At 52.1% G+C, this 14,030-nt stretch overlaps 5 protein-coding genes across 5 annotated transcripts; 2 read left to right on the forward strand and 3 right to left on the reverse strand.

Moving 5' to 3' along the window:
• Positions 1 to 723: 723 nt before the first annotated feature.
• Z517_03313 (uncharacterized protein) lies at positions 724 to 2,277 on the forward strand (the record flags this gene model as incomplete). Its single annotated transcript, XM_013432421.1, has 1 exon — positions 724 to 2,277. The coding sequence occupies one exon, from the start codon at positions 724 to 726 to the stop codon at positions 2,275 to 2,277; it is 1,554 nt and encodes a 517-aa protein (XP_013287875.1).
• Positions 2,278 to 3,722: 1,445 nt separating this feature from the next.
• On the forward strand, positions 3,723 to 4,853 carry Z517_03314 (uncharacterized protein; the record flags this gene model as incomplete). The annotated part of the gene is made up of 2 exons (XM_013432422.1): positions 3,723 to 4,721; positions 4,785 to 4,853. The coding sequence occupies 2 exons, from the start codon at positions 3,723 to 3,725 to the stop codon at positions 4,851 to 4,853; spliced, it is 1,068 nt and encodes a 355-aa protein (XP_013287876.1).
• A 673-nt stretch (positions 4,854 to 5,526) lies between these two features.
• On the reverse strand, positions 5,527 to 7,267 carry Z517_03315 (uncharacterized protein; the record flags this gene model as incomplete). The annotated part of the gene is made up of 4 exons (XM_013432423.1): positions 5,527 to 5,643; positions 5,755 to 6,165; positions 6,245 to 7,140; positions 7,198 to 7,267. The coding sequence occupies 4 exons, from the start codon at positions 7,265 to 7,267 to the stop codon at positions 5,527 to 5,529; spliced, it is 1,494 nt and encodes a 497-aa protein (XP_013287877.1).
• Positions 7,268 to 8,285: 1,018 nt separating this feature from the next.
• On the reverse strand, positions 8,286 to 9,731 carry Z517_03316 (uncharacterized protein; the record flags this gene model as incomplete). The annotated part of the gene is made up of 5 exons (XM_013432424.1): positions 8,286 to 8,750; positions 8,819 to 9,092; positions 9,163 to 9,239; positions 9,323 to 9,497; positions 9,562 to 9,731. The coding sequence occupies 5 exons, from the start codon at positions 9,729 to 9,731 to the stop codon at positions 8,286 to 8,288; spliced, it is 1,161 nt and encodes a 386-aa protein (XP_013287878.1).
• Positions 9,732 to 10,536: 805 nt separating this feature from the next.
• Z517_03317 (fumarate hydratase, class II) lies at positions 10,537 to 12,020 on the reverse strand (the record flags this gene model as incomplete). The annotated part of the gene is made up of 3 exons (XM_013432425.1): positions 10,537 to 10,714; positions 10,785 to 11,802; positions 11,882 to 12,020. 3 exons carry the CDS (start codon positions 12,018 to 12,020, stop codon positions 10,537 to 10,539), a joined length of 1,335 nt encoding a protein of 444 aa, XP_013287879.1.
• Between the last annotated feature and the right edge of the window lie 2,010 nt (positions 12,021 to 14,030).

Below are 14,030 nucleotides of genomic sequence, written 5' to 3' on the forward strand. Positions count from 1 at the left end.
GGTTAACGTCGATGCCTTTCTCTCGGAGCAACGCTTTATATTGCCTCAACAGGGCATTAAACTCGTGGACGTTTACCCATTTCCGTGTTGTTTTGAGGGGTTTTGTTCTCGGTGGGGGGAAAATGCACTGCACATTATGTCTGATGCATGTACTACATGGGATTTGCTTATCACATCTGACTTTTCGGTCTGAACATTGGATGCAGGCTGCGGAGCTCGGTCTTGTTGAGGGTGTCCTGATTGAAAGATCTGAAGGATTCATTTTCAGTGGATGTAGGAGCGACTGAAACGAAGCCGCAGTGGATTTGATCACAAGCGAGAGGATATTTCCGCGCACCTTACAAAATGGTGCAGGAAGAAGAATTCCGGGCAGATGCAACGATGAATCATGATTTGAACAATCGGGAAGGTGGGCCCATAAGCTCACTTCTCATTGGTGGGCTTCATGATCATGTGGGTCTCGGGGAAACGTGTCGTTGAATCCCCGAGTCTCCAGACTTGCGGCGCCCGAAACGACGTTGATTCTCCCCCGAGGAATGCAGCTTCTTTTCCTGCTGCTGTGTCTATAACAACTTCCACGACCACGGGGCCGAAGCCAATGTGTGCGTACCACAGACAGCAAAGGTATAAAAGAGCCATGGAATCTCCTCAAATAATGTCCAATGCTTCATCCAGACTCGTTCTTCCGCGCCACTTCTTCCAGGACACTGACAACACCTGACCATGAGCGAGCTTTACGACGTTGTCATCGTTGGTGCAGGTCCAATCGGGCTCTTCCTGGCCTGCGAGCTTGCTCTAGCCGGAACTTCTGTGCTGGTCCTTGAGCGTGATCCTAGCCCTCAATCACCATGGAAGGGTGAGCCTCTGGGCTTCCGCGGTATAAACACGCCTTCTCTCGAAAGCTTCTATCGCCGAGGACTCCTCAGCCATCTCTGTGGTCCCAAAGAGCGGCCCTTGTCTTACCAGAAAACCGGAGGCTTCCAGTTCGGCGGCCACTTTGCTGGTATCTCACTTAATGCCAACAAGTGGGATATGGCTCGGTGGAAATATTACCTTCCCGGACCGAGCTTGGTGCCCAGTCCCACGACCATCGAGCGTGTTGAGACCGTATTGCTGGAGCGTGCTGCGCAATTGAATGTGACCATCCTAAGGGATCATGGCGTTACGAGGATTGTATCCGAGGACGACGCCACAGTCACCGTGGAAGCTGGAAAAGACCAGATCTTTCGTGGAAAGTGGCTTGTGGGATGCGATGGCGGGCGCAGCGTGGTTCGCACGTTGGCCGGATTCGACTTTGTTGGGACGGAACCCAAGTTCACTGGCTACGTGGTTCAGTGCGACTGGGATCACCCAGAGAGACTGAAATCGGGCTTCCACATTACAAAGGCCGGATTGTACATCTTCAGGGAGCCCGACACCCTGTATTTGACGGATTTTGACGGCGGCGCTTTCGAACGCACAGAAGAAGTGGGACAAGAGCACATCCAGAGCGTGTTCGAGCGCGTTTCAGGAATCACGGATGTCGAAATCACACAGGTCCATCTCGCCTCCACGTTTACCGACCGGTGCAAACAAGCTACAAGCTATCGCAAAGGGCGCATCCTCCTAGCAGGTGATGCAGCTCACATCCACGGGCCCCTTGGTGGGCAAGGCATGAACCTGGGGCTGGGCGACGCTATGAACCTAGGCTGGAAGCTTGCTGCGACGATACGACGAGAATCCCGCTCTGACGACACTCGAGAAAACCTAGCACTGCTCGACACGTATGAAAGCGAGCGTCACCCTGTTGGAATGCGCGTGCTTGATTGGACGCGCGCTCAAGCTCTCGTGCTGCAGCCTGATCCCCATGGCCAAGCCGTTCAGGGAATTATTCGCGACCTCATCGACACGACCGACGGGACCAACTTCTTCATGGGGCGCTTCTCGGGCATTTCACAACGTTACAAACTCGGCGATGGCGAGGCTTACGCACACCCGCTCATTGGCTGCAGCGCCCCGGACTTTGCGCTGCTCGACGGCTCAAGATTCGGATCAAAGCTAGAAGACGGCCGGGGAGTCTTGATTGATTTTGAAGATGAAGGGGCATTCAAAAACTTGCTTGTCAATGGAAAATATGACGCTCGAGTCTCGTACATTGGTACAAAGGCACAAGATACGCGCGGACTGCGCGCCTTGTTGGTCCGACCGGATGGGATTGTCGCTTGGGCTGTTGATGAGCATGAGAACCCAGATATGGACATCGTCAAAGCTGCTCTGGAGCGCTGGTTCGAGTTCTAACTTTCGAGCGGCCGAATTCACAGAATCAGGAACACTACTCAGCATCCACAACCCTGGTATAGAGCTTCCTATTGGTTTCCGAGACTCCAGACATTCATTCCATTTACCGTTATTCTTTTTCCGGCAAACAACCCACAGACAATGTCGCAAACAGCATCATGGGCCCTTGGATAGATCTCCCACTGTGATAGAAATGAGAAATGATCATCACCTCTATTCACAACCTTATGTCTTCAAGTCTTCCACATCCCTGATACTGGGGTAGTCAATTCCCTGATTCTGTGAAACTTTCGTACGAGAGGGGGTTCCTCATCTTCACCCGAGAAAGGTCATATTACCTAAAATATCCAGCGAAGCCCAGCAGATGGGAGACACCTCTGACTAAAAAGAACCAACCACATACGCCATGGCATTACGTGATTCTCGATTAGCCAAGCTTCCAATGCGGAGAAGAATGACAACGTTCGAGCGCCATCCACTATTATCCCAGTATCGAGCCATCGAAAGCCGACAAAATGCCTTGCAACGATCCTGGCGCAGCTCCTTCTCTGGGTCTCGACTTTTCGTCTTCTCATGGTCATCGCACAATGCCATCTGCGAACTCTATCTGAAATCCACATCTCACGTCAAGATTTATCCGCAAACATATCTCCCGTACAGTCACAATCGTCAGAGATCTCGTCAGTCTCATCAGATATCGAAGCCATAAGTCATTCCAAGCAACATGAATCCGTGTTCGCACCAGCAACAGAATACCATATCGTTCCCTCCTCAACGGAATCCACTGGAAGTCTTGCCGGTTCGGAATATGTTGGCAAAGTATAGTGCTCCTACCGCCAGACCATCATGAGTCAGTAACAGGCAGTCATTACCGATGCAAGCTTTCACACAGCAACCGAGGCCAAGAGGCAGATAAGAGAGATACCGACGTATTGGTAAGTTCCCAAATCTAATTACTTTGCCGATCCACAGATCTAGACTTTTTGTTGAAAACCTTCCGACCCATATAACGCTCGTCCACTGCAACCTGCACAATCCATAAATGGTCGAACCGGAGAATTCACACGTAGAGGCATGTCACTCTCTCTTGGTGACGCCGAGGCTCCTCACGGCTCTGTTGTGGGAGTGGGTTGGCCGTGTACGCTCTTCGCCGACGACCCACGGGCATGTCACTGCCACACATGGCACATGCATTTCAACTCGCTACGCGAGATGTCCAGTGACACCACGAACTTGGGTGCCCTTGCTAAACTATGGGGTCGGTATATTCAAACTTGCTCTGTGTTTGCCACTTGTATAAGGAATACTATTTAGTCACTCTGGGGGTCGGGTGTTCACTGAGTCGACTGTGATGTTTTCCCACCACTGGATGGTGAAGATTCGTCGCCTTCTTTTTAGTTGCCAGCCTCGTTGGTGACTCGATGGCGCCTCTGCTCTGAGACATAATGACACCAAGAACACCCAGAAAGCATCGATCATATCCTCACCAACGTCCGATCAGATGTACCCACCCCCAGTGCGGCAAGTACGGCCACACCACGAGCCAGTGCTGGGTCGCCCACCCGAAACTCCGACCCTATGGCGCGACGAATCGAGGTAGTTGTGGTGGGCTCGGTCGAGGATGGGACGATCTTCCCAGTGAACCGAACGACGTTGCATATGGTACTCCGAGCTGGGACGACGACTGGTCTGGAGACAGGGGTGCATCCTCCCCACGCTCCCAGTCCCCCTTATATGCCCCATTCCCGTTCCTCAAGCTGCCCCAGGAACTCCAGGACAAGGTCTACGAGTTCGTTTACGAGGAACAGCACGGTGTGGTGGTCTTTATGAGTCCGCGTCTGGAATCGTTCGAAGGAGTACAATACTATGAAGCCGGGCCGACATCTGAAATAGTGGTGCAGGGCCACGACTACGGCGGTCTCGGACTCGTCTGCAAAAAGATGCGCGCAGATTCTCGAAAGGCGCAACGGCGGTCATTTAACGGTCGGATGAGGGTCGTCTGGGACGAGGAGAACTATGATCGCGCGTTCTCCAAGATCTGCGCACCGACCTGGTCGTCGCTGAGACATCGGATCACAGAGCTCGATATCAGCGGCCTGTCGGGTCGGACTGTGGACAGCGGGTTCGATACGGTCCGCAGGATGATCCTGATGTATTTCCCGTGCCTCAGTCAGATCACCATCTGCTACAACGCGTACCGGTACAAATTCGTGGAGAGAGACAACCCATACCTCCTGACGCCCGAGTGGCTGAGAGTCAACGAGGAGACATACCCGAATGCATTCGCTGCGGGTGAAATGGACAACGAGTTCGCATACCCCGCCGACGTGTTGGGTGTTTACGAGCTCGTGCGCTTGACGCAGCTGGCTTCGCAGCCCTGCACCATCTTCCTGAACACCAACGTGAGATGGCTGAATGGTCGAGGATGCCGCGAGTTTTCGCAGGTAAGTTGCCTCCATTGCCGTCTCAGTGGTGGTGCAGGCACTAAAGGCATTCTGTGTTCACAGCACGTCAAGTTCCTCGTCACGGCGAATCAGCTTGAAGCTGTCGAGAGAGGTACTGCTCTTGGTATATGAGACCTCAGCCAAGAAGTCTTGGTGGTGGACTGTTTAGAGCATTTTACAAATGATACCTACCTAACTGAGTATAGTGTTGCAACTCAAGTTGCGATGTAAGGAAAACTTCTATAAAGGGATCATACAGTGTACTGTCAAGAGCAAGACGGGAGAAAGAGAGAGAGAGAAAATGGTGGGCCATAGAGTTCGCAATTTGATAGAGATCGAGATTCTTCCTCCCACAAGGGCACAGGACGAACGGGGTCTTGTCAACCGCGTCTACAGCAAGAAATCTGATGGGCTAAGCGGGCCGGTCTGTTCTCTCAAAAAGAGCCTTGAATAGTATATTATGGTTGGCCCACTATCGAGTATGAGGACGGCTTTGCCGATCAAGCGTTAATTTTCTCGAGAAGGTAAAGTCTTTCTCGCACACAGGAAACCCTACATATCTTGGAACTAATGCAAAATGCTACTGCTACTGATACCCGCATAGAGCGCGGTCATCCTCCCGGATCACGCCACGTCCCAGCCTCTTCATACCGAGCCTCCAAGACCAAGGTAAGATCCAAGGGGCTAGGTAGTGTAGTAGCTACTACCAAAAATACTAGGTTCGTGCGTCTTTGCGACCTACTCCTCGCATCACCCCGCCGTGTGTCTTCTCTCCCTCTCTCCCTCTCTCTCTGTTATCGATCCTTCACGCACTCTTGACGGCGACGTGGTCGACGTGATGCGCGGCCTTTTCGTGGTCATGCTCGTGCTCGTGCAGGACTTCGCTGACATGTTGGCCGGCCTCTTCGAGCGTCTCGGCGACCTAGAATTAGAACGAACCCGGTATTAGCTTTGTTGTATGGTCATCGCCTTGGGACGATTCCCTTGCATATATATATATAGAGAGAGAGAGTGTGTGTGTCGTTATACATACCTCATCGCCAAAGATGGCACTGATCTCCTCCAACGTCTTATTCTTGGTCTCCGGGTAAAACAGGATAAAGATGACGATGAAGACGACGTCGCAGATGACAAAGATCATGAAATACTTCCAGCTGATGGCCTCGATGGCCATGGGTGTCACCTGGACCAGCATGATGACGATGAGGTTGAAGAGCGCGTAGCCACTCGCGGTGCCCGTGGCGCGGATGTTGGTCGGCATGATCTCGGTGCAGTAGACGGGGAAGAAGGTGTTCATGAAGCCGCCGTAGCCGAAGCCGTAGAAGAACATGCCGAAGATGACGGCCTTGCCCAGCGAGAAGTTGGTGCTGTGCGTGGCTTCGAAGCTGGCCCAGAGGGCCACCAGCAGGATGCCCCCGGGGATCATGAAGCTGTATGACACAAACTATTTTTTTTTTTTGGGTGCGTGTCAGTTTGATGATATCGCTGGATAAGTGTGAGTTGTTTGCAGTGCAGTTACGTACCATCAGATGTCGTCGACCCAGCCTGTCGACAATTTGGCTGGCGGTAATCGTCGACAAGCAACCCAAGGTCCCCCAAATACCTGTCAGGATCAGACTGAAGACATTGGTGAACCCCAGCTTCGTGTAGATTGTGACCTGATAGTTCTGGAGCGGGATGATGCCGGTGAACTGGCAGAAGCTCACAAACAACAGAATCAGGTACATGCGTTTCCGGTACGACTTTTTCTTGAAGATGGCGACGAGGCCGAGCTTGTTGGCCTTGTCGATCTGGTACTGCGTCTTGATCTGGTGGAACTCCTTGACGTAAAAGTCCTCTTCGTATCCCTCGACGCCCTCGTGCAGCTTCCGGAGCACTTCCAGCGCCTCGTCCTCTCGTCCCTTCATGATCAGCCACCGAGGCGAGAAGGGCATCCAGAACGAGGCAACCAGCATGAAAGCGGCCGGGGCGAGCTGGAGCCCCAGCAGAGTGCGCCATGCGGCGTTGCCCTTGATGTAGTAGAAACCGAGACCCACCCACTCGGTCAGCATGTATGCAAAGTTGACGTTGAACGCGTAGAGCGAGCCAACACGCCCTCTGATCTCTGGGGTTGCTATCTCTGAAGCGTATGTCGGACACACAGAAAAGATGGTTCCTGTTGCGATGCCAGTGATGACACGTCCGGTACAGAAGACAGGAAAGTTGGTCGCCCCAGCTTGCATGGCAGAGCCGATCAACCCGAGGACGCAGGACGCCTGGATGGTCCGTAGACGTCCAAACTTGTCAGGCAGATAGTAATTGAGGAAACAGCCAACGGCACCGCCGCCATAGTAGGCAGATCCGAAGGCTCCGATAGTCGTTGCATTGAGGTCGAAGTATTCGATGAAGGACGAATAGCCCAAGACCGATGTTGTACATCCTGGAGAGAGTCAGTACACCGACACGCTACAACAAGGGATCTTTGGAGTCTCTTCACCAGAGTCATAGCCGTAGAAGAAGGAGCCAAAAGTGACGAAAATAATGCACAGGAGCTGGTATTTCTGCATTTTGAGGGCCAATCCCAGAGACAGACGACGTCCTCTATGGACAGATTGGAAGGAGCAGAAGAGAGACTCTCTCTGAGCTTTGAGGTTCTCATTTATCGAATTCCTTGAAAGGCGGGGTTGAACCCGTTGATGTTGGTCTTGATGATGAGAATCTCTGTTTCGATAGCCTCGGGCATGCCGATTGTATACATACCCGAAGTCGACGGTACCAAATGGGGAAGAACATCCAGGGTCTTGACGAATGTGGCCATCATTCAGGCCGAGTGAGTGGTCAATGTTGCGTGCTGTGAGACATACACCGTACGAATGGGGTCAGATTAAGCAGGACGGGAGAGCTATGGTGTCCGATGCCCACCTCTGCTAGTCGGTTAACTGTAAATGGTGGTACCGTTGGAGAATCTGTGCGTGCAAGGAGGTGTATACATGTGTCTACCAATCTCCAAGATCGTTTAGCGAATGCGACGACGTGTGGGAGTCACCAGGTCCAGAATGAAAGGATTGGTTGTGACCATCGCCAAGGGTTCCCCATGTTTGAACAAGCCGCGACCTCGGGAAACCCGCAAGCTTAGCGGATACAGCACGGCCAAGGGAATATATTCGGGAAAAAGAAGACGTAGTCGTATTCTCGAGGATCGGAAGGTTGTTCTTCTCATCCTCAAACAGAGGTTTGAAGATGCTGCCGAGCCCAAAGTTTAACGATTTTTGCTGGGAAATGACAAATCCGCTTTCGGAACGACGAGGCTGAATTAGGACGGAGGGTCCCAGTTTGTGGGGTGGACGGAACCCACTCTGCTTTCGATAGTGATCAAGAAGGTGTTGCGATGCATTATTTATCAGGCATTGCTTTGAACTCTTCTCGAATAATAACTATGACAAAACCGCTCGAGCACAACTTGCCCTCTGCTGAGAGAGGCCGAGTTGAAGTCCACCCACTCAACCACCATTCCGCAGGTTGAAACCAAGCATTTCAAATTTTTATATAGGTACCCACGAAGGACCATCACATCAAGCCGTGCCATCAGATCTTCGCCAACGGCGTCTCGCTTGCCTTCAACTCCTGCACAATCCTCCACGCAATGTCCAGACCTGACTTGGTATACTCGAAATACAAATGGCTGAACTCGCTACTTGCCTGGCCGCGGATCGTCCTCGCCTGGATCCCATGCGTGATCGTGCTCCCACGGACATGGTGAAAGATCTTGGCGACTTCCCAGTCCTTGCCTCCCCCTTCCTTGCGTGGATCAAACCCGACGATCTCGCTGTACCGGTCTATCAGCTCGTCGGCGCTGGGGACACCGCTGACGGTGGAGAGAGGTGTCGAGGAGCGTGCGGCGCCAACGACACCAGAGCCGCCGGTGGTGTTCTTGTATTTTTCGTTCCAGAAAGATGAGACGATAAAGACGGCGTCCATTAGCGGGTGTCCAATGGTGGAAAGTTCCCAGTCCAGGATCGCGATGACTCGTGGCTCGGTAGGGTGGAGGATCTGTATCACTATTATGTTAGGGCAAATGATAACTCTGTCGATGGCCGTCTGGCGAGCAGATTACTCACAACATTGTCGAATTTATAGTCCCCGTGAACAATCGCGTAGCGGTCACCGGGTAGATTCCTCCTCACGTAGTCGAGAATTTCATCGTAGTGCTCGTGCGCCCTCCCCAGCGGCTTTCCCTCGCTGTCTGTGATCTTGGCCTGTTCGGCCTCGATCCTCGCAAAGGTGTTGCAATGCCGCGCGTAAAACCCCGTGGTCTTGCCGAACCCTTCCAAGCCGATGGAAAACGGGTCAATGGAATGAAGCCACGCGAGGGTCTCGACCAGCGAGAACCAGCTAGCGAACAAGACGCGCTGTTAGCCCCTGACACTCGATACAGGCACAGATGGATTTTCGCTCGACTCACGCCTTGCGCCGATCCGAGGGCGATAGCTCTGGGAGGCTATAATCGGTGAATATCCTCCCCTTGACAAACTCCATGACCTGTCCCAGCATTCGATTCCCAGTTAGCCCGAGCCAAAGCTTTCACGAGGAGATTTTCGGATCATGCAAGAGGCATAACGTACGTAAAATGCCGTGCCGATGACAGAATCGTCCATACATAGCGCGTACACCTTTGGCACGGGGAACCCTTCCACCGTCCCCAGGGCTTTCAACACGCGATATTCGCGGTCAACCTGATGTGCGACCTTGCTGATGATTTGGCCCGCTGGCTTCTTTCTGAGAATCAGTCGGGTACCTCTGACAAAGCACCGTATTAGTTGTGTCGAACAGAGCCATAGCTTTGAACGTAGAGACCACCTACGCTGCATCATCGACATAGTACGTCGGATTACTCTGACCGTAGCCAATCTTTGTCGACACCACGGGCAACTTCAGCGGCGGCATCGAGGGCGTTCCCACGAGATACTGGCCGAGAGCAGCGTCGTCAAGGCCATGCCGCGACGCTAGACCATCCGCGGTGGGGGTCACCATGGTTGACTGCCTGCGGGAGGTAATGGGTGATAACGGACCCCTTAACGATGTCTTTTTGCAATAAATGGCTCCCTATTTCATGTCCCTGTCGATCGTCAATCGTAAAGCGTAGGTCGAAGATGACGAGAGATGTTCCGCGTCCGGAATGTAGACCCGAGGTTGTTCGGCTACAACAATTATGTCCCGAAGAGGGCGATGGTCGTTGAGTCTTGCGCCTCATGGCCTCCTATATCTTGGGAAATGAGAAAGAGGGGAAATCCTCGGTAGCAAGGCTGTGATGGTTTTTGATAGTCACAGCTTAAGAAACCCCAAAATACTGTGTAAAGTGTAAGTGGCATCTTAGCCTGCTGGAGTCAGCTTTCGATTTCAAGAAAGGGTGTCTTTTGTTCGATGTATTGCGTCTTGGGCCTTGTATCCCCAGCATAATGGAAGAGCACCTGGTATTACCTCGGGTAATGACTATATAAGTACCTATAACAGATGTCGTGGAGAGTTCTGTCCCAGTCGCCCCATTGAATTCTATTTGTTTATTGAGATGTGAGCCGGCTAGAAACTCGGACATGCGCCGAGATCTTACCCAGCTCGTCGGCCGCATTCGCCGCCCTCGATCTAAAATAATCTGGCAGTTGGGTTGTTGTGAGATCGCATGCACCTCGTATAGTCGAGTTTCCTACCAACCAGCAAACCAGTTGATCAAACCCAAACCAGAAAAGATACTTCGAAATGGACTCCGCGGTTCCTCTAGATGCGCTATTACTATCACCAATCTCGACGTCTACCCGCCTTGGCACTTGTCCCGGGTTGACTATGACGGAGCAATCATATTCTCAGGCCGTACGAGAAGGTCGAATTCTTCTTCGCTCAGAGCGTTGAGCTCCACCGCGCTGGCCTTGAGGGTGAGATCGTGCTTATAGGCATGCTTCGCGACCTTTGAGGCCAAGTCATACCCCAGTCTCCCGCTAAGGCACGTCACGAGCATCAGGCTGTGTGTATGTCAGAGAAACGGCACCCTTGTGAAGGCCGGATAACCGGGGAGATGGATATGAAACTCACCTCTGTCCCAACAGGTAGTTGATGCGTCTCTCGTCCGCGCGGAGCCCTTCCAAAAGGTTCTTTTCAAAACTGCGCATGGCGTCGCTCAAGATTCGCACCGAGTGCAGGAAATCAGAGATCAAGAGGGGCTTGAACGCGTTCAATTGAAACTGTCCGCTCAGACCTCCCAGAGTGATGGCTGCGTGGTTCGCTACGACCTTCGCACAGACCATGGTCATGGCTTCACATTGTGTCGGATTCACTTTACCCGGCATGAAAGACGAGCCTGGTTCGTTCTCGGGTAAGAGCAATTCCCCCAAGCCACACCGTGGCCCGCTCCCTTCGAAGCGGATATCCTGGGCAATCTTGAACAGGGAGCAGGCCACCGTGTTGAGTGCGCCAGAGGCATAGACAATGGCGTCGTTCGCGGAAATGGCCTCGAACTTGTTGGGTGCCGTGAAGAAGCGTTTGCCTGTGACCCGACTGACTTCAGCCGCAAAGGCCTCGTCAAATCCTTTGTATGTGTTCAAACCTGTCCCAACGGCCGTCCCACCCATGGCCAGAAAGCGGAGACCTTCGAGTCCTTGTTCGACCCGCTGGATTCCCAGCTCGAGTTGTTTCTCGAAGCCAGAAAATTCCTGTCCCAGTGAGAGTGGCACGGCATCTTGGAGGTGAGTCCGTCCGATCTTGATGATATGAGCAAATTGCTCGCTCTTCTTCTTCATGATGTCGCGGAGGCTAGTCAATGCTGGGAGTAACAGGTCCTCCAGGTCCAGGACGGCAGCAATATGCATGGCGGTTGCAAACCCATCGTTTGAAGAGCCGGACATGTTGACATGGTCGTTGGGATGGACCGGTTTCTTCTGACCGAGCGGATGGCCAAGAATCTCGTTGGCTCTATTCGAGATGACTTCGTTGGAGTTCATGTTGGTCTGCGTGCCTGACCCAGTTTGCCATACCACCAAAGGGAAGTGGTCTATCAGTGCCAGCGAAGCCACTTCCCCAGCTGCCTGCTGAATGGCTTGTCCGAGTTTCGCGTCTGTTATCGTCATTCTTCAGTCATCCCTGGTCATCACCGTCTGCAAAGCCTTGGCACGAAAGAACGAGATACAACTTACCCAGTGCGTTATGCTCCACATTGACCTTTGCTGCAGAACCTTTGATGATACCAAAGGCACGGATCACCGAGGTTGGCATGCGATCGCGTTCCTGGTTGATCCGAAAATTCTGAAATGAGCTATGTATCCGCTCTGACATCAGGACAAGCACAAAGAACAGGGGGTGCTGAGGCTAACCGTTGCGTTTGAGCACCCCAGTATTTGTCAGAAGGGACCTAGCCACAGGGTAACAAGTCAGGAGTGTCCTCGTCAACGCATCGCTTTCAAAGGACAGGGCTACCTCGATGGAGCCAATCGCATCCGTCTCCGTGCGAGTCTGGTATACAACAGAACAGTTAGCCAAATATACCGTGATATAAGTAAAAGGGAAAACCTCACCGATCCCTTCTCGTTTCCCGTGGTCATCTTGAATTGGATACTCTTTGAGACGGCCAGATGGTTAGATATCCAGCAATATGTTTCTTTGACCAGCACAATATACTCCCAACTGGAATTCTTGGGCAGGCTTGATAATTAACCTTTGATGATATACCGAGGATGCGCCTAGAAATTGGGGAACCCGCCTTGGGGAATCATGATGGGCAGCGAGAAAGGTTCGGAAGAGAGCCGGCAACTCCTCGTATGTTAGTTGCAAATGGGCAGAGCCAATAGGTCCGTGACTGAAAGGAAAGCCTATTGATGCCAGATTCCCTCCGACATCGCAGTGAGTCCATAGAATATCGAATTCAGACAACACAATCGTCCGATAGATCCCCAGGAATGACCACAATGTGGGGTTTTCTGATCTGGGGTTTTTGTTAGTTTGTATATCCATGGTGTTCTTCAACCAACGGAAATCGAGGACAGAGACAATATTGCTGAGAGGATACGACTGAACCCTGAGCTCTGCGGAGGAAAATATCAAGAGACTTGACCAATGATGATGAAGTTGAAGTACGAATGGTGGTGTGGTAAGCCCCAAGAACAAGGCTTGGTTTAGGTATAAAGGGAAGGAAATGGTGTCAGAGTCACGACAGAAAGCAGTCTTCCTGTCATTCTGCGGATCTGAAGTCCTCTTCTCCTGAGGCCAACGACATGAATCGTGGGGATAGTGTGAATCGAGGGGCGCTGAAGAGCTACTCATTGACTGCCAGCTGGGTCTTCGAGATGAGGCTCTGACTAGATGGTGATATTGAAGATCATCGTAAACCATCAATGCTGTCCGTATGTCTGAGGTCAGAGGGCAAGCTGGGGCTGTGGTCTGAACGGCAATGGCATGGCCATGGATACGAGGTAACTACTGCCCTGCTTGCCTAGACCCGCCTCTATACCACCAACACTCGACTTGGCAAAGAATGTTCGGTGGAGAAAGGAAATATACAGGTGAGCGAGTAGCTCCCTGTTGAACATCGGCATTTTCCATCCTCAACGATAGAGCAGCAGGAATAATGAGAGACAAATCGCTTCGAGCACCTCCTTCGCACACAGTCTCTCAATAAGCAGTCCTCTCTTCTTCTCCTGTGAAGATACTTGTCAGGCGCCACAGCGTGACACGGGGCTTCCCGCATATGAGGAACACCTGGAGCAAGTGGAAGCGGGAGAGCGGCCGCGAGCTGGCAGCCGGAGGAGAGATCCAGTACATGTCCCAAACTCGCACACATACTCATTGTGTTCCTAAGATTGTCATATGTTCATGTTGTCAGCAGGACTTGTTGCTTAGCCTTAAACCTCTGATCGGGCTGTAAAAATTCTTTTCTTGGGAGACTAGCAACAAATGCCAGCGGTGTACTGTACCAGAGACGCCAGGCAGAGAGGGCGAGTATGTACGGCCTCATTGCGACCAGGAAGCTGTTAGCCAGTATTTGCTCTGATCGTTCTTCGAAGAGTGGCGAGCCTTCTCGTCTCAGCAGGATGAAACATTATCCCACGGTAAGTTGCCTGTTGTAATAATAATACCTATCGTCCTCTGAATCCGCTCAACACCAAAATTAGCTCCGGAGTGACGACGCTGATAAGATTAACCTCTCTGCCCAAAATGGAAGATAAAACCGGCGGCATTTGTGGGATCTGGTGCATTGTTCAGGGAAAAGCTGGCTGGCTTCATAAGAAAGTGAATCCATACCAATTGCATAGAGTTTGTGTATGTAATCAACGCTTCGGGCGGCTCCCA

The sequence above is a fragment of the Fonsecaea pedrosoi genome, assembly GCF_000835455.1.
Source record: "Fonsecaea pedrosoi CBS 271.37 unplaced genomic scaffold supercont1.2, whole genome shotgun sequence".
NCBI lineage: Eukaryota > Fungi > Ascomycota > Eurotiomycetes > Chaetothyriales > Herpotrichiellaceae > Fonsecaea > Fonsecaea pedrosoi.